The 23,395-nt window shown below is 40.1% G+C and overlaps 1 protein-coding gene across 11 annotated transcripts in view; it reads left to right on the forward strand.

The window, feature by feature from the left end:
* The first annotated feature begins 327 nt into the window (after positions 1-327).
* Positions 328-23,395, forward strand: part of PPP4R1 (protein phosphatase 4 regulatory subunit 1) — a 68,362-nt gene continuing 45,294 nt past the window's right edge. For 5 of the 11 annotated variants that reach the window (XM_045527232.1, XM_045527241.1, XM_045527236.1 and 2 more), the window contains exons 1-3: positions 328-495; positions 1,503-1,547; positions 22,762-22,897. In XM_045527232.1, coding sequence (XP_045383188.1) covers positions 450-495; positions 1,503-1,547; positions 22,762-22,897 — 227 coding nt within the window. In that variant the 5' untranslated portion in view covers positions 328-449. Of the gene's footprint in view, positions 496-1,177; positions 1,299-1,502; positions 1,548-22,761; positions 22,898-23,395 lie in introns of those variants that run through there. The other 6 variants (XM_045527235.1, XM_045527239.1, XM_045527240.1 and 3 more) reach the window with 5 other exon arrangements.

Raw genomic sequence — 23,395 nt, forward strand, 5'->3', positions numbered from 1 at the left:
TATTTAGAATTCCGCCTCCTTTCTATGACACTAGACCCCTAAGTGGCATCAATTATACAAGTTGGTGTTTTGTTCTCCACTTTTAGGAGACCACCACTTCCGAGGCCTTGGGTGGAGCTGGACGTAGACTAGAGTCATGGAGATAGGACAATGATACGGAGTCTGAAAACTTGGGTTTGGCCCCACTCTGTACTTGGGAGCTCCAGCTAATCGCTTAACTCAAACAACAGAACAATAAAATCCACGATACAGACTTGAGCGCCTCAAGTGCTGCCAAAAGTACTTAAAAGGCAGAAAAGAGCTAATCACAGGCACTCCTCACCGAGCACCTCCTAGATACCGAGTACCATTCTGTTCTGGGTTCCATACATTCTTCTTTTCACCCCAATAACCCACCCCAAGAGGCAGTTATCATCATTCTACAAATGGGTCACACAGCTACTAAGTAAATGGCCCAATCAAGACCTGACCCCAGGCCTGCCAACGCTCTTGCTGGTGAGTTTCCCGCGTTGTCAGCTCAGGCTTAGTAGGACGTGGGGGTAAAAACCTGGTGCCTAAGCCTTAAACGTGTTGTAGGAGAAAACTGGATGGGGCAACATGACTTTGTCACTCAACTACCCTCCAGCTGGGCCCTGGGCTTTGTCAGCAGCCACTTGGCTAGAGCCCCGGGCGGGTGGGGAGGCGGCGCCTCCTCCGCCCGGAGGTGGGACCCCCGGCCCCACAGACCTCGGGAGCCGCCCCCGGCCTAGGATCTCCGACGACGTACGTGCAGGCCCGGGGAGGGGGCGCGGGCGGCGAGCGACGCGCCCTGCGAGAAGGCTGCGGCGACGAGGCGGTGGGCGAGGCCGGTGACCCAATAAAGCGGCCGGGCCGCGGGAGGCCCCGCCCGGCCGGGTTCCGGCACACGCCGCGGGGTCCCGGCCGGCGGCAGCTTGCGCGCCCCCACCCGCAGCGCTCGGAGTGAGGGCGCCTCCGGCCGAGGGTGTGAGCGTGCGCCGCCGGGCCGGGCCGGGCCGGGCCGCGAGCAGGGGAGGCGGGAGGCGGGAGCGCCGGCCGCCCCGGAACCGCGCGGAGAGGCGGGCGGGGCGGGGCGCGGCCGAGGGCCCCGGCGTCCGGGAGCCGCGCCGCCCGCGGCAGGCCCGGGCCCTCGGCCCGCCCCGCGCGCGCGCCCCCGCCGGCCCGGCCCTCCTCGTCGCCGCCCCTCCCGCGCGCGTCCACCGGCTCCCCGGCTCGCGCCGCTCCATGTAGCCCCGGATCCCCGGGAGGCCGCGGAGGAGGGGGCGACCACAAGATGGCGGGTATGTGGCCCCCTGTTCTGCGGGCGGCGACGGCGGCTCCCCGCGCCCACCCGCCCTCTGCCGCCACCCCGAGGGGCGGCCTGGCTGAGGCCGGTGCGGGGTCCCGACGCGGGGAGGCGCCGCCGGGCCGAGAGGGCGGGTGGCGGGGGCGTCGCGCCGGGCCCCGGGGCGCTGACCGGGCCTTTTTCTCTCCCCTCGGCGCAGACCTGTCGCTGCTCCAGGAGGACCTGCAGGAGGACGCGGACGGATGTGAGTGGCCCGGCCTCGCCGTGCCGGGGTGGCCCGGGGGGAGCGGCCGGGAGGGGTGGGGAGCGGGCGGCGGCCTGGGCCCGGCCGGCGGAGGGGACGGGGGGCGAGGGCGGCCCGTGGGCCTGGGTGGTGACTTTGGGGGGAATCGCGCTGCCGTGAGGAAACGGCGTGCCCGGTGCCCGGCTCGGCGGGGGGAGAGAGGCGCCCCGCGTAACGCCCAAGTTCGGGATCTGCCCCGCGCTTTCCCCTCCCGGCGCCCCCAAATCGCCCGCGGGCTCGGGAGTTTCTGGGACGTCTGTTCTGGAAGGAGAAACCGGTGGGGCAGAAATTTGAAATGTGAATTTAGAGGGTGTTTTTCCCTTTGAGCGTCTTCCGCAGTCCCCCCCCCCCATCACTCCTGAGGAAGGAAGAGGCTCTAGGGAAGGGAGGTGTGTTTCCTCAGTCGCTCGCAAGTGCTGCTGCGGCGCCGGTGGGAGCCGGCCCTGGCCTGCCGCCGCGCTCCGCCGCCGGGTCTGACTGTGTGCAGGTTACATACCCGTAATTCTGCTTTGCTTCTTAGCAGTTTAGATTGCCCCGGTGTGATTCGTGGATTACGGGAAGGTTAGAAGGTGTGGCCTTGGCAGGAATTACTAGGTTTAGAGAACATATTTCTTTAATGCAAGTATTCAGAAAACACCCAGCCTTCCTTAATTATTAAAATATTGAAGTTTTTTTTTAAGAGTTGATTCTTTTATTTTAAAAAGACAAACTTTTTGACGTTGTTTCCAGATGGTGACGGGAAGGAATTGATATTTAGAAAGGAATTTTTCATTTTACATATGCTTTTCTAGGTATCAGAAAATAATTTGGGTCGATGACAGAAAAGACAAAGAGTTAAGCAAATTGGTATTGAAAGAAGTCCCAAATTGCAGTTAACTTGAAATAATTTCTGTTCATGCTAATGTTCCAAAATAGTAACCAATCAAAAAATTCCTAGGTTTTGAAATGCATTTTAGGAACGAAGAGTGTGCAAAATGTATTAAGTGTGGATTACGGGATACACAAGAGGACCAAGAAATTGTGAGTTGGGAGGATAAACGTGGTAGAATTGCGGTCTGTGCAGGGGAGTGCCTGCCAGAAGCCGAGATTGACTGTGTCTAATACCTGTGTAAGTCATTCAGAGATGGCTGCAGTTGGAAGTTGCTCTTTTAAATACTGTGTAGTTAATCTTTAGCATTGCCTAATGTGGTTCCCTTACTCAAATTAAACTTAATTTTTAGATGCCTAGTGGTTTTGAGTAAAGTAAGAGGGATTTACTATTTAGAAGGATTCTCTAAAAAGTAATTATTTTTAAAGCAAATGAATCATATACAAACTTATTGCTAAGTATTTTTTGGGGGAAGGGTTATAAACATCTCTTTTAAAGGTAAAGGGAGCAGTACTAATACAGGGAAGGACAGCTTTTATGGTTCATGCAATGCCTTTAACCATAGGCCACTTATTTGCCTAATAGTAAGTTTAAAATATCATTTAAGTCAACTACTGACTTGAGATCTTTCAAGGTTAGAATTGGAGAGGTAGCCCCGATTATGTTATCTCGAGACAGAGGCTTCTTATTCTTACATTTCTGTTCAAGACATTGTGAATGGAATATTTATTCAGCAAATATTTATGACTGTCCAGAGCAAGAACTGAGTATTCATCTGTTTTCAGTTAGGTGTCATGAACTTGTGAAGAATGAGATGCAGTGTCAGTTTCTCCCCTGACCCTCAAGAAGTGCAGTCTAGAGGGGAAGGCACACCAGTGAAAATTCAACAATGAGCTTTAAGACTGTGCTCAGTGCTGGGATGTAGCTGTGGAAAAGATGGTCACAATCCATGCCCTCTAGTGGTTTACAAGCCATTTTAATATAAATGTTATTTAGTATAAGAGGCAGTGTAGTACCACAATTAACAACACAGACTATTAAAAATGATAGAGGAGTTTAAAAAAAAAAACAGACTAGAGCCAGACCTCTGTGTTCCAGTCTTGTAATGTCACTTTGGGCAGACTTGGGCAACTCACTTAACTTCTCTCTGTCTCAGTTTTGCCATTTGTATTAATAAATAGGCATAGTAAGTATTACGTACTTTGTAGAGTTGTTGAGGGCTGTAGATGAATCAATGCATGCAAAGCACTTAGAGCATTTAGAACAATGCCTGGTAAATAGCGATTATTATGTTTGCTATTATGAGTAGAGCGCAAGGGAAGCTTAAAAGAGCAGAGAGAGTAATACTGATGTTGAACATTACAGAATTGATATGCTTAGTTTACAATTACCTTTTTAAAGGTTCTGTTCCCTGTGCATTTTAATTTAAGATAAAATGTTAGACATTTGAAGGCACAAATAGTTTATTTGCATATTTATAATCTGGTTGAAGACTTTGTTAGAGTAAATTCCTTATTTTTTTCAGTTGCTACAGTTATAGATAATAACATACCCATGATATTCAGGAACACGGGTTCGTTGAACATATGGCCAGTTGAAGGACCACTTGCCATCTCTTGTGAAGGGAGAAACAATGAGGAGGAAATCTGGCCATGGTACCCATGTAGAGAGCAAGATGGTTGGTAAGAGAATGAAAAAGCTTGTCAAATCCCGGAGAGGATGGAGAAGGTAGAGGACCAGAGTTTATAGAGATAATGGAGGTTGGGCTGCCCTCACTAGGCTCTTACCTTATGAGCGTGAGTTTCTCTGTCTCTAGCAACACTCATATGGAGGCCAACCTCCAGAGTAGTTGTAAATGAGTCTCGTCACTTTAGCCAAGCTAGATCTAAGTTGGCCCTTGGGATGGGAAGAAATTATTTTCAGGTCAAGCTCTGGAATCTTGATTACCTTTCCTAAATGCAGAACCTGGAGTATGACAGGAGAAGGTACATTCTGTTGTATGGGTAATCTGCAGTTGTGGAGACGAGGACAGGACCTGCGTAGGGTCTGGATCTTGAAAGGGGGGCGTTGCCGGACTTTCGTAAGAGTCTCAGTTCTTTTGATTTGATTTGTTTTAAGCCCCAGAGTCTCCATATAGAGGCCTTAGAGTGGTGGAAAGGATTGGTCAGAAACCAACTTGACTGATAACTTTGGAGAAAAAAAATTCTAGCAGGGGAAAATGGGTGTATTGTATGTATATAGCAAAAGGTCATAAAGGTAAGTAAATAAAATCCTTATTAGGTACTATTAAAATTAAGTTTAGGAGAATAATGCAATAAGAACTATAATTTTTTTAAAGTTTAAAAGTGATACTTTTGGCTACGCTGTGGCTCACGCCTGTAATCCTAGCACTCTGGGAGGCCGAGGCGGGTGGATCACTCGAGGTCAGGAGTTCGAGACCAGCCTCAGCAAGAGCGAGACCCCGTCTCTACTAAAAATAGAAACAAATTAGCTGGCCAACTAAAATATATATAGAAAAAATTAGCCGGGCATGGTGGCGCATGCCTGTAGTCCCAGCTACTCGGGAGGCTGAGGCAGAAGGATTGCTTGAGCCCAGGAGTTTGAGGTTGCTGTGAGCTAGGCTGATGCCACAGCATTCACTCTAGCCAGGGCAACAAAGTGACACTCTGTCTCAAAAATAAAAAAAAAAAAAAGTGATACTTTCACTACTGTATCATGAAATATACTTTGAATTTCAAAGTGAAAGCAAACCAGTGACTCCATTTGAATATAGGTTGTCTCAGCAGATTTCAGAGTTGGGTAAATCCTTTTAATTTTTATAACTAATTCTGTTCCTTGAATAATGGGAGGCAGTGCAAAATTATGGACTTCAGAGAAAGTTATTTCAAATTTCTATTGTTAGTTTTTCAAACATGCAATTTTGATTTACATTTGTTGTAGATTTCTAAAACAGGTGAGATAGAACTTAAGATACAGTAAGATTTGATGAACTAATGTTTGCAAAAATAATTTCATTGAAGGAGTTTGATTAAAGTTTAAACTTTTAACAAAGTAATATGTTGAAGAATGTTATTTTAAAAGAATGATTACATAACACTTAATAGTTTATGGTAGTTTTCATACACAGATTATTCATCACAGCAGTCCTGGGATATGTAGACTGTGGCATTCTAATATTAATAAATAAGTCAACTGATGCCCAAAAGGACTAAATTATTTTCTCAAGGAACAAAACTCTTAAGTTCAGACAGGAATTTAAACTAGGTCCTCTGATTCTAAATACTGGGTTTTAAACATTGCCTTTTCTTAAATTGTCCGATTTAAAACATTGATCCGTCCAAACTTTTATAGGCAGTTTGTTCGAACTCATAGTTAAAATGCCTTTGAAAATTAATCTAGGATGTGTGTGGTTTAATTTAACTTGGAGAGAGAGAGAGAGGGTGAAGCTTGGGTAAAATATAGCTTATTTAGTCTTTGTTAGCTTTTATTTCAGCTGTAATTAAGCATGATGTTGAAGAGCTTTTGAAAAACTATATTATGGAATATGCTATACCACAGATTTTTTCATATTTCTTGAAGTTCTAGAATCATTTTACATTACACCGTTTTTTGGGTTTGAGGGCATTGTTGAAGTAAAGTGAAGAAGTGATGCATCCAGAGTCCCTAGGCCCTCCAACTGCTTCTGAAAACCAGTTCTAATAAGCTTAGAATCCTTGCCACTGGGGTAGGTGAGAAGTAAAAAATTCGGGCTGTGTCCAGTAGCAGCCAAGGAATCATTCAAAAACCTTAGGAACATGATGATATTTAGGACTGTTGTTAAATAGGGATTTGGGAGAGTGAATCATGAGACTTGGTACCCTGTTTTGATTGTTGCCAACAAGAATAGACAAGAGAAATGTTTATATAGAGATAATATAATTGATAGCCTCAAAAAGAGTGCTCTAAAAATGGTTTTAGTGGTACCCACATGGTGTAGAATCAGTTAATGATACCTTGGCTAACAATTCTCTATGTAGAAATAAAAAAAGAAAGGAAAAGGGGAAAAACCCTTTGTAATTGTGCACAGACTTGTAGCTACATGACAAAGAAAAAAAAACCCAGAACATTCAAATGCATAGTTTTTGTTTGTTCTTCGCTGTAAAAGGTAGGTAAAGTTCAGAAGTCTGCCACATTTGTTTGACCCCTGGTTTATTATTTCTCGTCATTTTGCCTTAGTCCCTCCTCTCATCAAAACAAAGAATTTGGCTGTGTGTGGTGGCTGTAATCCTAACACTTTGAGAGGCTGAGGCGGGAGGATCGCTTGAGCTTAGGAGTTTAAGGTTGTAGTGAGCTATGATGATGCCACTGCACTGTAGCCTAGGCAACAGAGTGAGATGCTATCTCAAAAAAAAAAAAGGAATTTATATTTGTTTAATAAACTATTGTTACCTTGCTCCTGCCTTTGCATTATATCTCTTATATTTTGGAGTAAAGGATTTTTCTCTCTTGATGGCAAAGAATTACCTGATAGTGTGAGGTGTCTCTAAATTTGAATTAGGGTTTTGTTTTGCTTTTTACTTGGATCTGAGAGTAAACCTAATTTACTGTTTTGGGCAGAAGGCTGGGTGGCATACCTATGGGATCTTAGCTGAGGAAGTTAAAAGGCCTGTATAACTTCTGTAAGAGGGTCTGAAACCTGCCCTTGCTTTTAGCACAGATCTTTGAGCTGGTGGATCACCTAAGGTTCCATCCATTCCCTAACTCTCCTAACTTTTAAGTCAAGTCTTCTTAGCTCCTTATCCCCCTAGGCTTAGGAGCAAATTTGTTTTCTGGCCTGATAATAATTTGGTTGGTATTTGAGCTTTTATTGTGCAGTAATTCTGGAAGATAGCCCAGTATAGTTTTGTGTAGGGGAAAGAGCACTGGGCTTTCTTTGTAAACCTTTAGACCTGGGTTCATATTCTGGCCCTGCCATTTTATTCTCTTTATGATCTTGAGCAAACTACTTTTTTCTTCCCTGTTTTCTATCTTTAAAATGTTGATGGATTTTTGGATTGTCTCCAGTTTTTGGCTATTACAGATAAAGCAGTTATGAACATTCATGTACAAATCTTTGTCTGGATATATACGTTCTTTCTCTTGGGTCTATACCTAGGAGTGGAATGGCTATTTAAGAAATTGCCAAACTGTTTTCCAAAGTGGTTATGCCATTTTACCTTCCTACCAGAAGTATATGAGAATTCTAGGTCCTCCACATTCTTGCCAATACTTAGTATGGGCAGTCTTAATTTTAGCCATTCTGTTAAGTGTGTAGTGGTATTTCTTTGTGATCTGAATTTACATTTCATTAATGACTAATAATGTTCATCTTTTCATGTGCTCATTTACCATCTATATGTCTTCTTTGGTGAAGTGTCTATTCACATCTTTTGCCCATTTTTTCATTGGATCATCTTCCTATTAACTTATGTGAATATATGCTTTTTAAAGAGACGAAATCTCACTGTGTTGCCCAGGCTGGAGTGCAATGGCTGTTCACAGGCACACCCATAGGGCACTGTAGCCTCGAACTCCTCGGCTCTTTCTGTATTCCAGACACAAGACCTTTCTCAGATGTGTGATTTGCAAGTATTATTTTCCAGTCTGTGACTTGTTTTTTCATTGTCTTAACAGTGTATTTATTTATTTATTTATTATTTTTTTTTGAGACAGAGTGTCACTTTGTTGCCCTGGCTAGAGTGAGTGCCGTGGCGTCAGCCTAGCTCACAGCAACCTCAAACTCCTGGGCTTAAGTGATCCTACTGCCTCAGCCTCCCGAGTAGCTGGGACTACAGGCATGCGCCACCATGCCCGGTTAATTTTTTCTATATGTATTTTAGTTGGCCAGATCATTTCTTTCTATTTTTAGTAGAGACGGGGTCTCACTCTTGCTCAGGCTAGTCTAACAGTGTATTTAGAAGAGAAGTTTTGAATTTTGATGTTTAATTTATCATTTTTTCACAAGTGCTCTTTAGCAGGCTAAGTTCCCTAAGTTTGCTGAGAGCTTTTCCGAAACTAGGAATGGGTGTTAGATTTTGTCAGATGCTTTTTTTTTGCATCTATTGAGAGGATTACATGTTTTTTCCTTTATTTTTTCAAGATGATGAATTACATTTTTTTAGTGCATACCATTAATTTTTTATGGGAAACCTCAGACATACACAAAAGCAGATGAACCATGATGTGCTCACCACTCAGCTTCAACTTTCATTTTTCCCTTTCTAACATGTGAACTTTTGTGGGGAGGGAGGAGGAAGCCAAAGTATTTACCTGAAGTGGTTCTTGAATTTATATTCAAACCCAGATTTGATATAGAACATTTTTACATTTAAATCTGTCACATTTGTTTTTGGTAGAAATAACACATTCATTCAAGATTTCATTTATTGGGGATTGGTGGCAATTTGGGCCTAGGTTAGTTCAGATTTTATATTTGGACTACCTGTGGAAAAAAAGAATTACAAACCAAAGTAATTTGGGTTAAACAGACTGTAAAGGAAGTGTTTACTCATTGAAGGGAACAAACAACACATCTATAATGTTTGGGAGATCTACACCCTACAACTATGTTAATACGCTACGTAGTTCTCTAGCTATCAAATACTGTTTGGAAAGCATGATGTTGGTAACTAATATGAAAGTAGATAAACATACCACTACTCTCTCCATTTACATGAAACTTTAGCAAATTATTCTTGCTGAAATTCAGTTGTAAGATTGAACATGCTAAAGGACAATTTTGCACTTAATAAAGATGTCTAAGTATTTAGTAAACCTAGTATTTATATTAATATTTGAGGGAAGGAGTTCTGATAAACATTATACTGTTGAAAAGTATAAATCGAAGCTTGACATACCTGTTGCTTGGGGCTATATTTATAAGGACTAAGTTGTGTGGTCCTTCAATTTTATTATTTTATCTATTTCCATTAATTTTCTTCCTCCAAGTAATGACTTTTATTGGGTTTCTGTTCCATCACTAGACCAGAGGTTGAAAAGTTTCTGTAAAGGGCCAGACATTAATTACTTTAGCTTTTATGTACCACATGATCTCTGTTGTAGCTACTGAGATCTGCTATTGTAAGGGGAAAGGAGCTATAGACAGTACATAAATGAATGAACATAGTTGTCTTTCAATAAAACTTTATTTACAAAAACAGAAGGTGGGACAGTTTGGCCTGCTTGCCATAGTTGGCTGACCCCGTCTGTATACTGTAAAATTCAAGGTCTGTAACATTTTTATTCTTTACCCATAGCAGAGTGCCCAGCACACACCCACCCCAGCGAGACTGCAGAAGCTCCCTCCCTGGTGAAGGGTTCCATGATCATGTGTCAGGAGGGGGGAAGAACTAAGACACACATGGTCCCCTCGGCCAGGGCAGGGCCAGGGCAGGGAGCACACACACATGATTCTGACTGATGCTAGGAGAAGCTGGTAACGCCAGGTCTGTCCACTAGTCTGGGCAGGAACTAGGCTGATGTGCGTGGAGCTGGGTCTTTGGTACATACTCACTGAGATGAATCTTGATGTTTCTGGCCAAGCTAAATAAGGCCATAACCTAATTTGGAGTCAAATAATGAAATTATTTTTTAATTAAACTTATTATTTTGAAAACTTTAAGACCTACACAAAAGTTGCCACAGGTATTATAGTGAATTCCCAAAACTCTTCACCTGTATTCAACCATCGTTAACATTTTGCCAGTTTCCTCTGTATTTCTCTATGCAGTTACACACACACACACACACACACACACATAAAATGTAATGTATACATTATTAATCTTTTTTGTTGTACCTTTGAGAATAACTTGTAGTGATTGTGACTTTTAACCTGTATCTCCTAAAAACAAGGGCATTCTGTTGCATAATCATAGTATAAAATTTAGGAAATTTAACACTGATATGATTGTATTATGTAATATGAAATCTCATCAGTAATATCCTTTACAGCAACTGTCTTTTGCTGATCCGGGCTCATGCATTGTGTTTACTTGTCATGTCTCTTTAGTGTGGAACAGTTTCTCAGCCTTTACCTTTCATGACATTGACATTTTTGAAGAGTATATTGGGTTTTCTCCATTCCCTCATGATTTGATTCAGGTTCCGCTTTCCCTTCCCCCCCAGGACTGCTGCAGAAGTGATAGTGTAGTTTCCTCAGAGCTTCACATCTGGAGACAGTCTCTCCGTTGTTGCTAGTGTTGGGTGATGTCTGTCAGATTGCTCCACTATAAAGATTCTGTTTTTCCTTTTGTAATTAGTAAGGGAAATAATTTGACAATAGAAAAATATCCCATTCCCAAACAAATATTTACTCATTAGTGTCAGAATGCATTGACGATTCTTGCCTGAATCAGTTATTAGATTTGCTAGCTGACATTCTCCTTTACAGAAGAGCTTGTTCTTTCTTCCTGTTTATTTGTTGATTTATTGTTAAAATATCATTTTAAAGCCCTAAATCTTAAGGTAACTCTCATAAAAATGATTTAAATCTTCTATGGTTTGTCTCATTATCTTTAATTTTATAAAATATAAAGACTGAGGAAACAAAAGAAAATTTGGCAGATTTATTGTGGCTGAAGCGGTATCAAAGGAAAAATTGAAAGGGAAGACTACCAGGTTTTTTCTGTTTATATAGGATTATTAGAGGTTATGTAAGGAATATAAGGGTGTTTTGATCAAGTTTGGTGAAAGTTAGGTTGTACAAATTAATCACTTCTCTTTGGTGAAGTATTTGTCAAAGGCATTAATATGCTAATGTACTTGTGAATATCTTAGAGGATAAAGTACGTTATAGAAACCCTTGATTCTTCAAGTATCCCTGTGGACTACCTTTTCATTAACAAATAGTAATGAATGTGGCTCCTTCTTGAGAAGCATTAGACTCTCTTAAGTAATAAAAAGATTAGAAGACTATCTTTAGGGAATTTATATGTGTTGGGGAGGGCTGAGGGTAGGTAGAAGAATATGAAAAAAAGAAAAAAAAATACCAAGCACTGCAATTCCTGGTGAAATAAAAGCAGGAGCCACCAAGACTGCAGAGAATTCAAAGGAGGAAGAACTCTTAATTAGTAAGAATGGGAAATGCCCCCTGGATGGTATTTGTAGTAGGTAAATTTAAACTGAGATAAGGCTAGAGAGGACAGAAATGGGACAGATGAAACCACAGGAAAGTAGTAGGGTGTGTTGCAGAAAATTGACTCCACTGTGGACTGTGTGCAGGATAGGAAACTAGGTTGGGGCCAGATCAGGGAGTCCCTTGAACTTTCTTATCAGCATGAGAAAGTTGTACCTTAATTCAGACTGCCTGGGAGGTTTTTCAGGAAGTGGAGTGGTATGGGATGGGAGAAAAGGCAGGGAATATATGAACAGTAGTGCTTTAGGAAGATTAAAATGGTGCTTTTGTGTATACTAGATTAGAATGAGGGGAGACTGGGAGATGGATTGAAGCAGTTAAAATAGTCTAGGACAGTAGTCTTGAAACTTTATTACTGCATACCTACTAAAATAATTTTGAAAACTCTATCACTCATACATTTTTTTAAAATTCACATCCTACATTTTCTCCATAAAATTTTATCATATTTACAAAGAATGTAATTCCTAATGTATTATAAATATAAACATTTAAAAAAATAAGGGTTATATCAGTTCTAAATTGGAATCTAAATATCATAGCATTTTGATACTCACTACCATTCCTTTTAACAATTCATGAATAAACTCCTTAAATTGGGAATTTTGCATTTTCTCCCTTTATCTCTTTCCATTTCCCACACAGAAGTTTACCCTAATACATTTTTATGCTTGAGAATTTTGATTGCCTTGTCACATTTCCTTTTTTAAAATTTTTTTCCCCAGAGGCTAGTAAAGTGATGCAGTGAGCCTGTCACATTTCTTTGCACCAAAAATATATAAAGTGAAATTTAAAATTTGAATTTCCTGTTGCTATAAAACTGTTAAAATTTTCTTCTTCAGTTTCTGTTGTTATTAATACTCAATTGATCAACCAGAATATATTATAAATTATGATAAACACTTAATAAATAGAATTTTATTGGAAAGGCATCTCTTAATGAAATGGATGGGACATTTAAAAAATAATTAACTTACGTATTCATAATTATGTGTTCATGGATGAATAAAATTTATTGCTTAGAATGAGGTCATGTTTAGCATCTTTTCTACCTTTCATTTTAAGAGCTATAAGCACTGAGAAATTTTGTTGACGTAAATAAGTCAATGGGAATGGAAAGTGTTTTGTTGGCAGTGCCACTCATTTTCTTGAACTGCTTCCAACTTATGTGCCAAAAATTATTTTTAATGAGCTTTCAGTCTTTCAAATTTTTTGAAAGCAAGGGATCAAAAACCACCTGGTTTATAAAAGTATTTATTACAGTCTTTAGAGAGTTGATCTCATAACATTTTCATCAGTATTTCAAAGGGGTCTTTGGTTTAGCATGGAAGGTTTTCCTACCTTGGGGCAGTGCATCCTCCTAGCTTTAGGTAGTTCAGCATTGTGCCTTTGTTAGATGGGAGACTGTGAAGGGAAAAGCCTTGGATCCAAAACCCCCAGGTATGTTTTTTTGGATAGAGATTCCTAGAAGCTGAGGTCAAGAAAATCCCTTAGTTATCCAGTCTGACAAAGTTATAACCATGAAGTTATAAATCTTTATGTATCTCATGGGGTTTGAATACCCCAGTTTGCTCTAGGCAAAGTGTATCAGATCCTCTGAATTAGGGTGTTGGGAACTAAAAGGAGAGAATAGATACAAAATACTTCATGAAAGTAGAATTTATAGTTCTTAGGAACTGATTAGATATGGGGGCAAGAAAGGTAGCTTTAAAAAAACACTGAAGACCTCATATTTGGTAACTCATATTTAGTGAGTGGGGAGAATGATGGTAATTGGAAAGTCATCAGGAAGAGCTGATTTTGTAAGATTAATTTGGACAGTTCAGTTTTCAGAACAAATATGACATGGAGTATGACATGGAGGTGGTGATTCTACAAAGTATGTGCAAACAGGGAGCTGAGGATCAGGGTAAGAGAACTTCATGGGTCATCTGCATTATACATGGTATCTGAAAATGACTGAGTTTACCAAGGGAAGGCAGGGTGTGTGTGTGTGTGTGTGTGTGTGTGTGTGTGTGTGTGTGTGTGTGTGTGTAAAATGCGTGTATGAGAGCAAAAGTACAGGGAAGCCACCTACATAAAAGGGTCAGAAAGAAGTAAGCAAGAATAGTCCAGAAAGGGAGAAAAATATTCAGGATTGTGTATTTCCAGAGAACCCAAGAAAAGAGAATTTTAAGAAGAGAGTGTAGGGGTGGTGGGTGTGGGCACTGTGAAGCGCTGTAGAGAAGTAAGACCAATAGGTCCGAGAAGGGCCTCCTACTTTTGGCAAATTGCTGATCTTTGAGACTAGAGTACAAGAGTGAAAGAGAAATGACATTATGTGTCTTGAGGAGGAGATGAAGGCTGCCAAGGGATCTAGAAATTTGATGAAAAAAGTCATTTTAGGTGATATTTACTAGTCTTACAGTGGGTTTTTTTCTCTTCACTTTTTGTAACATTGTTTCTTGTAGTTGAGTCCTAGATGAGGTGGTTGGAGTTTAAGGGCCGTGTTGTTGGGAAATAGTCTTTAGACATGGTAGCAAGGTGCTTACATTTTGAGAAGTTTGTGGGGACTGAGAACAGCTGTGAGAACAGCACTTCTGCGTTTTCTTCTCACGCCCTGAAGCATTTATGTGTGGTCCGTGAGTGGAGTGGTGGTCATATGTACTGTTCAAACTACTCTCTCCCTTGCTTTTGTTCTTGTGGTTGCTGTTATTTTTTTACCCCCTGACTTGGCAGTCTAGAGTACATTAAATGCATGTGTGATAGTAAGGTAGGAATGGAAGGTGATTTATTTATTTATTTATTTTTTTGGTTGACATCCCAGCTAGAGTGCAGTGGTATCATCATCATAGCTCACTGCAAGCTCAAACTCCTGGGCTCAGGTGATTCTCCTGGCCCAGCCTTCCAAGTAGTTGGGATTATGCCACCACACCTGGCATGCCCTGCTAAATTTTCTATTTTTTGTAGAGATAGGGTTTTGCTCTTGCTCAGGGTGATCTTGAACTCCTGACCTAAAGTGAGTCTCGTGCCTCGGCCTCCCAGCGTGCTAGGATTACAGGCATGAGCCACCTCGCCCTGCCATGGAAGTTGATTTTTTGAAGTTGGTTCTGGGGACATCTAATAGAATAGAGGTTTGGACCATCTTCTGACAATTTTAAGATTTAAAAATTGTTGTGTGAATATGAAATTAGCTTGAATTTATGGTATATTTGGGCATATTTAACAAAGAATAGGAGAGAGGTATACTTATGGTATTGATGCGGATGGAGCTAGAATTCTCTTTGTTGAATTAGAATAGCCAGCCTTCTGTATCCATGGGTTCCACATCCAGGCATTCAACCAACCACTGATTAAAAATATTAAAAATCACACACAATACAACAATAAAGAATAATACAAATAAAAACAATATAGTATAACAACTATTTATATAGCATTTACTTTATATTAGGTATTATAAATAATCTAGGGAAGTTTAAAGTGTAGGGGAGGATGTTCAGAGGTTATATACAAATACTAAGTCGTTTCATACCAGAGCTTAAACATCCTGAGATTTTGGTGTCTGTTGGAGGTTCCTGGAACCAGTCCCCCACAGATACTGGGGAATGATTACATTGTACTCTTGAGAGAGTTAGGGCTTCTATGTACTCTTTTCTCCTGTTCTTTGACAACTAAGAGTGGTAGGATCATTAGAAGAGGAGTGTTAGGAAATGAGGCCTGAAGTTCTCTTAGAATGCTATGTTAAGACAGAGTCATCTGGCTTGGAAAAGACAGCATGGTCTTTGCTTCTATCTTAATTTTTTAACAGTGATTTTAATTAATAATTTTAATCAAATTTTCTTGTAGCATAGTTGAATAAGTATATATGTTGCCTGTGATTGTTTATTGTTCAAAGGAGATAACTTGAATTTAGTCAAGTTGTTGCTTAGAAAAATCTCAAATGCCACTCCTAATTGCAGGGTAGTGATGTGATTTCTCTAGCCAGGTAAGATGATTTTCCAAAATGTATTAATGTTACTCTTGAAAAATTAGAACGCTAAATTGATTTTGGTTGGTCCTATTCCTCTACTCCTTCTGCCTCTCCTGTATAAACCCTATGCCCCACCTATACCAAATTACTAGTAATTTTCTAAACATGAAAAGATTTTCTTTGACTTCCTATCTTTGGATTTTTTCTGCTTAGAATGCCCTCCTTGTACCCTATGTCCTGATTGGTAAATTCCAGTTTATTTTCCCAGAATTGGTTTGACTTTGAAACCTTTTCTTACTCATCAGGGCAGACTTAGAAGTATAATATTAGTAGTTAACAACATACAATAGTTAACAGCATATTTTGTATGTATACATTCTTATACCATGTATCTTTTGTTAGAATATATTAATATATGTGCACACACTTACATACCCATACATGTACATACTTAAACACATACTTTTTTATCTTTTTGTATCTATATCTCTTGTTCAGTGCCCAGCACTATGTATTATAATAAATGTGCTGTCCTACTTACTGGTTGAATGAAATGAATGAAAACAATTAAAAGCACACAGAAACCACAGTAAGATTTTCTGTATCTAGAAACAAACCAAAATGCAGAATGGAAGGGAACATCTGCTTATTTGCCTGACAATATGTTAATGTTACTTTATAGGCATTGTCTTTGTAGTGTGTGTCTTAAAAGTCTTGACAACAGTTATTTTATAGATGAAGAAGTAGATTCAAATTAATTTGGTACATGTTTAAGTTTACATTGATAGTTCATAAAGTGACAGAAGACAGGGTTTGAACCCAGACCTGTCTTACCTTAAAAAGCCTCTGCCCTTTTCACACCACTTTTGCTATGACTATTTAGTGATTAAATTAGTCATCTTTAAAATTCCACCGTGGGCCCAACTTTTAAACTTTTACATTTTAAACACTGTTTTTCTTAAATTTAAAAAGCTAAAAATTGGGATTGTTGTCTTTTGCTGCCCTGGATTCCTGTGTTAGGTGCAGGGAGCTGTGAGTAGCATAGAGGGTACTTCTGGAACTGTGAGGATGATTTTGTCTCTTCTGCTGTGTGATCTCATGTCTTTATACAGAGGGAAATATTCAGTTCTGTATGTAACAGTGATAAATATAATTGTTTTATTATTTCTTTCCCTTGTCATCTTCTTTCCTCAGCTTCTCTTTAATTGTAACACATTTGATTCCTCATAATTTGGAACTAGACGGTTATATTGAGTCTAATTTATGTTTAGCAGCAGTTTTCAAATGGTCTTGGAGATAGGGAATGGACTAAGCCTTAAGTATAGGAACTTAGGTTATGTCCTAGGTTTCTGTTCCTATTAGGACTTCTATTTCATTCTATTAGGATTCTATTCTATTATGTTAAGATTCACTAAAAGCTCCAATTTTCAATTAAAAGATGTGCCATATAGCTTCTTCATGGAAGCTTTTACTTTGTAATTAAATGTTAGGTTTTAGAAAATGAAGAATGCCTTCTTAAATATTTTTTGGAAATCAGTCTCTTATGTTGTTGAGCTTACAAGAGATCTTCCTCTTAACTTTTTGGAGACAAGGTCTCACTGTTTTTCCAGACTGGAGTGCGGTGTCCCAATTGTAGCTCACTGGAACCTGAAATTCCTGGGCTCAAGTAATCCTCCTGTCTCAGCCACCTGAGTAGCTGGGACTACAGGCACACGCCACTATGTCCAGCTAATTAATAAAATTTTTTTGTAGAGACAAGAGTCCTTTATCCTTCCAAAGTGCTGGGATTTATAGGCAGAGCCACCACACTCAGCCTCCTTTTAACTTTTCATCCTGGCTTCCCTGCAGCCAGCAGTAACAGCTACCTAAGCCAGTAAATTTGTAGGGAAAGAGGGAGTATTGGAATTTTGGGAGGACAGATATGATTTGAAAAAGCATTTCAGTGATCATTGTTTCTAGATGCTTTTTAAAAAACTGGTTTGAACACTGTATTGTATGCTTTTAGGCATTTTAAAACTTCAAATAACATGAAAAGATGATGTATTGTTTTTATTTTTTTACTTCATCAGTGGAGGAGGCTTGATTTTAAAAGCTGTGAAACAGTTATAGGGCTATTGCTGCTATTATAGTGTCCAAGAATCCATAAACTTTAGTTATCCAGAAAGAACTCCAAAAGAAAGAGCTCAGAGTCCTGTGGTACTGACCCTTTTATAGTTGTGAAGTGTCTCTCTTCATCTCTGGTGATACTCCTTTATCTTTAAGTCTATTTTGTCTGAAAATAATATAGGCACTTCAGCTTTCTTATGCTTACTATGTTTGATGTTCTATCTTTTAAAAATCCATTACAACCTACTGGTTGAAATTTTAACATTAAAAGTATGTCTCTGGTAGACAAACTGTATTTCAGTGTTGCTTTCTCATTAGTCTCCTATCTTTGCCTTTTAACTGAAATGTTTAGTCCATTTATATTTAATGTGATTATTGATCTGGTTAGATCTCCTATTTTGCTGTTTGTTTTTGGTTTGTCTCATTGCTTTTTCTCTGCTGCTCCTTTCCTGACTTTATTTTGGGTTAACTGAATAATTTTTAGTATTCCATTTTAGTTCCTCTATTATCTTTCTGGCTGTACAATAGAAGGCTGTATCTTTCTGGCTATACCATGTTTAAGTGATTACTCCTAGGATTGTAATTTGTGTCTTTAATGTATCACAATCTATTTAAAGTTAATGTACACTTTGAATAAATTATAGGAATCTTATAGCAGCATAGCTTCCCTTATTCCCTCTATGCTATTTTATCTGAGGGTATTATTGACTGTGCTGTCACTTAGGGTATGTATATATATGCTGTAGGATTTTTTTCAGTAGCAGTGATAGATTTTTTTAAATTGATTATTTCTAAGTTTCTCCTTTAACATATGGTAGGTGTATGCAGGATGGCTGGGTAAGACTTAAGCATACAGTCTGTGGCCATGGTAATCAAATCTTTGTGGCCTCCATAAACATGAAATTCGTAGTCTTATTAGTCCAATCAAGAATTGGTGAGGAAATTTTTTAAGTAGCTTGACCTGGGAGAGGATGATTCAGACCAGAATGATTCCACAGATATTTGCAAGAGGCAGCAGTATTGGGAAATAGAAGTGAACCTGTGGTGGGGTGCAGTGGCTCACGCCTGTAATCCTAGCACTCTGGGAGGCTGACGCGGGCGGATTGTTTGGGCTCAGGAGTTCGAGACCAGCCTGAGCAAGAGCGAGACCCCCCTGTCTCTACTAAAAATAGAAAGAAATTATATGGACAGCTAAAAATATATATAGGAAAAATTAGCTGGGCATGGTGGTGCATGCTGTAATCCCAGCTACTCGGGAGGCTGAGGCAGGAGGATTGCTTGAGCCCAGGAGTTTGAGGTTGCTGTGAGCTAGGCTGACACCACGGCACTCACTCTAGCCTGGGCAACAGAGTGAGATTCTGTCTCAAAAAAAAAAAAAAAAGAAGAAGAAGTGAACCTTTGTCACCAGTGTCTGTGCCAGAGTGGAACACTCCCACCCCCATTATATAGAAGTGATTGTCAACCATGACTGATAGATTGATGCAAAATACGATTTTGTTACCTTCTAGAAAAATGTTTCTCAAGTATGGTAACAGTCTGCATTTGAATTAGTAGGGTCATTTATTAAAAATAAATGTTCTTGGGCCTTACTCTGAACTAACATAATCGTATCTGAGTGTGAGATACAGGAATCTGCATTTTAGGTAGGTGCTTCAATCTCGTGTCAAATATAATGATGTTTGACAATCACAGCTCTAGGAATCTTTCCCATTGTATGAAACATGAGTTTTTCTCTGGCTGCTTAAAAGATTTCATCAGTGCTTTCAAACAATTTGTTTATATTGTGCCTTGATGTATTTTTCTTCATGTTTCTTGCTCATGGAATTCATCGAACCTCTTGAGTCTATCTATGGATTGATAGTTGGGTTTTTTTAAATCAAATTTGGAAAATTTTTGTTCATTATTTCAAATATTTTTTATGTCCCCTACTTCCTTCTTGGGGCACTCCAGTTGCATTTGTGTTAGGATGCTTGGAGTTTTCCTGCAGGTAATTGATACTCTGTTCTCTCCCTTCTCCATATTTTTTTCTGTTTCATTTAGGATACTTTTCTCATGCTCTGTCTTCAAAATAACTAATCTTTTCCTCTGTAGTATTTAGTCTCCTCTTGATCCCACCTGGTGTATTTTTCATCTCTCTTTCTCTCTCTTTTTCTCTTTCTTTTAATCTTTAGGTCAATTTGAGTCTTTTAAAATATCTTTCATGTCTCTTAACATGCTCAGGCTTTCTGCTACCTTCTTGAACATATGGATGGAAAATAGTTATAATAACTGTTTCAGTGTCCTTATCTCCTAATTCTGTCATCTTTCTCCATTCTGGGTCTGCTTCTGTTGAATTTTTTCCCCATGGTTTATATTTTCCTGATTTTTTCATGCCCAGTGATTTTTTTTTTTTTTTTTTTTTTTTGAGACAGCGTCTCACTTTGTTGCCCAGGCTAGAGTGAGTGCCGTGGCATCAGCCTAGCTCATAGCAACCTCAAACTCCTGGGCTTAAGCGATCCTTCTGCCTCAGCCTCCCAAGTAGCTGGGACTACAAGCATGCACCACCATGCCCAGCTAATTTTTTTCTATATGTATTTTTAGTTGTCCAGATAGTTTCTTTCTATTTTTAGTAGAGACGGGGTCTCGCTCAGGCTGGTCTCGAACTCCTGACCTCGAGCGATCCACCCGCCTCAGCCTCCCAGAGGGCTAGGATTACAGGCGTGAGCCACCGCGCCCGGCCCCCAGTGATTTTTTATTGGATGGTAGACGTTATGGGTTTTTACCACTTTTGAGGGCCAGGTGTTTTTATTTTCATTTATATACTCTTGAGTTTTGTTCTGGGACACAGATAAAGTTATTTGGAAAGAATCTGTTCCTTTCGAGGCTTGTGTTAAGCTTTGATAGGCAAAACCAGAGCAGCTGTTAGTCTAGGACTAATTATTTGCCACTTCTAAGGCAATACCTTTGACTGCTCCGCCTGTTGCCCCATGTATTATAGAGTTTCCAAAAAAATTTTGGTTGGTGGAGACATGAACTATTCCTGGTCCTTTGTGATATTCAGGGATTGGTTCACCTGATCTTTTAAGGTAGTTCCTTTCCCAGACTCAGGTAATTTCCTCACACATATATACTGTCCCAGTACTCACCTGAAGACTCATCTGCAGCTTTCTGAAGCTCTTTCTCTGTGATGCTCCATCCTCTCTGGTACGCCACCCTGCAAATTCTAGTTGCCTTGGCCTCCCTGAATCCTCAACTCTTGTCTTGTCTCCTCAACTCAAGGAGTCTGCTGGGATTTTGGCAGGGGATCCTTGTAGTGCTGTGGCCTGGAAACTCTTTCTGGGAGGTCAGCTGGGGACTGTACAGCTTATTTCATTTGTTTCTTCTCTCAGAGTGCATCTTCCTTCCTGTACTGCCTTTTGTCCAGTGTCTGAAACAGTTACTTGAAATAGTTTTCAAATTGTTCTCTTAAACATTAGGAACAAAACTAAATATAAAAACAATCTTATTTTGTATGCCCTGGTTAGTAATCTAATCCAATCTGTTATCTCACAGTCACAGTTCTGGAAAGCATATTTTGCACTCATTGTCTTCACTTCTACTTTCTTTTACCTCTTCAGTCACTGTTGTTTGGCTTCTTTGCTTTCGTAGCATGGAAAATTGCCCTTGTTAAGTTGAGCTAATTAACACACAACATGGCACAAAAGTACCAAGTTTAGTGGGCACCTTTTAGTTCTTTCTTGACTTCTTTGCCAGTAAATGCTATTTAATTACACCTTCAAACTCTCTTTGGTTAGTTCTTTGAATCATTACCTTCTGGTTAGTCTTTAGCCTCTCTTTCTTGGTCTTCTCTTCTTCCTCCTGCAGCTTGAGTGGATTTCTGGCCTAGCAGTTTGTACATACCTTTATTACAGTGATCATTTTAAAATAAATAGTTTCCTCAGTAGAATATTAGCTTTTTGAAGGCAGAAACATTAGTATTTTTATTGCTATTTCCCCAGCATCTATCCTAGTACTTGGCACAAATGTATTTAATAAATATTTGTTAATGAATATAAATACCATTAATGGTTTTTAGCTTTCCTCTGTTAAATTAAGTCAGATACCAGTTTCATTAGCTTTATTTATTTATTTTTTTTAGACAGAGTCTTGCCTTGTTGCCCGTGCTAGAGTGCTGTGGCATCAGTCTAGCTCACAGCAACCTCACACTCCTGGGCTCAAGCAATCCTTCTGCCTCAGCCTCCTGAGTAGATGGGACTACAGACATGTGTTACCATGCCCAGCTAATTTTTTCTATATATTTTTAGTTGTCCAGCTAATTTATTTCTATTTTTAGTAGAGACGGGAGACTTGCTCTTGTTCAGGGTGGTCTCGAACTCCTTCCTGACCTCTAGCAATCCTCCCGCCTTGGCCGTTACCTTTATCTTGTACATTGCAGAATTAACTGTATCAGTGTTGGACTTTTTGTGTGTTTATTCACAAGTTCTTAGTGTCCTGATTAAACATGTAAAGTTCTGAAGACTCTGATCACTGTTTCCCCCATACTGAGTTTCTGTGACCTCTGACCCTTGTTCTTTTAGAGGCAATTATAATATTCCTGTAGAAAAAGGAGAGGAAGCATCCTTCCATTATTCATGGCTTTGGGATTGATTCTACAATTCTCTTATGATTCTTTTTTTTTTTTTTGAGACAGAGTCTTGCTTTGTTGCCCAGGCTAGAATGAGTGCCGTGGCGTCAGCCTAGCTCACAGCAACCTCAAACTCCTGGGCTTAAGCGATCCTTCTGCCTCAGCCTCCCGAGTAGCTGGGACTACAGGCATGCGCCACTATGCCCAGCTAATTTTTTCCATATAGATTTTTAGTTGGCCATATAATTTCTTTCTATTTTTAGTAGAGACGGGGTCTCGCTCTTGCTCAGGCTGGTCTCGAACTCCTGACCTCAAGCAATCCACCCGCCTCGGCCTCCCAGAGTGCTAGGATTATAGGCGTGAGCCACTGCGCCCGGCCCCTCTTATGATTCTTTATACCATTTCAGAAACATACTTATGCTGCTGCAGACAGGCAAGGGGTATATTTTAGTTTCAAAGTGTTATAAGGAGTATTTCTGATGTCTCTGATAGTTGGTGTGGATGACTACAGCTCAGAGTCTGATGTGATTATTATACCTTCAGCCCTGGACTTTGTCTCACAAGATGAAATGTTGACGCCACTGGGGAGATTGGACAAGTATGCTGCAAGTGAGAACGTTTTTAACAGGTATATGTATATTTTTTTCGTTAAAGTGGAGGTGGAAGGGTGGTTTTATTAATTTCCGTAGGGAAAATAAAATTAACCAGTTTAAAATAGGCATTAACCTGCATAATCTGAGTCGTCAAGTTTTATTAATAATCAAAGCAGGATCTGTTTTTTTAGTTGTTCACTCCTTAATCCTAGTAAACATACAGGATTCTTTCGTAGCTTTTTGGCATAATACTACCATTGCTTTTTTGCCATTAGGCATAATTTTGGTATTCGTGTAAATTGCTTGTTGGGGAGTATGTTCCTTGGACAGATGGTATTGTACTCTTACTGTGTGCCAGCTGATGCCCAAGGGCATTGGGGCACAGTGGTGACCCAGAGCTAGCACTCTTCGTACTGCAGTGTCCCTCCAACTGTTGTCCCCAGACCACCTATGTCAGACTTTTCTGGGAAATTAAAAAATCTTTGTTTAAATTTTTTGAGTCTAGGTATATAAAACTCATGCCAATAAGATAT

This window comes from Lemur catta, chromosome 16, assembly GCF_020740605.2.
Source record: "Lemur catta isolate mLemCat1 chromosome 16, mLemCat1.pri, whole genome shotgun sequence".
NCBI lineage: Eukaryota > Metazoa > Chordata > Mammalia > Primates > Lemuridae > Lemur > Lemur catta.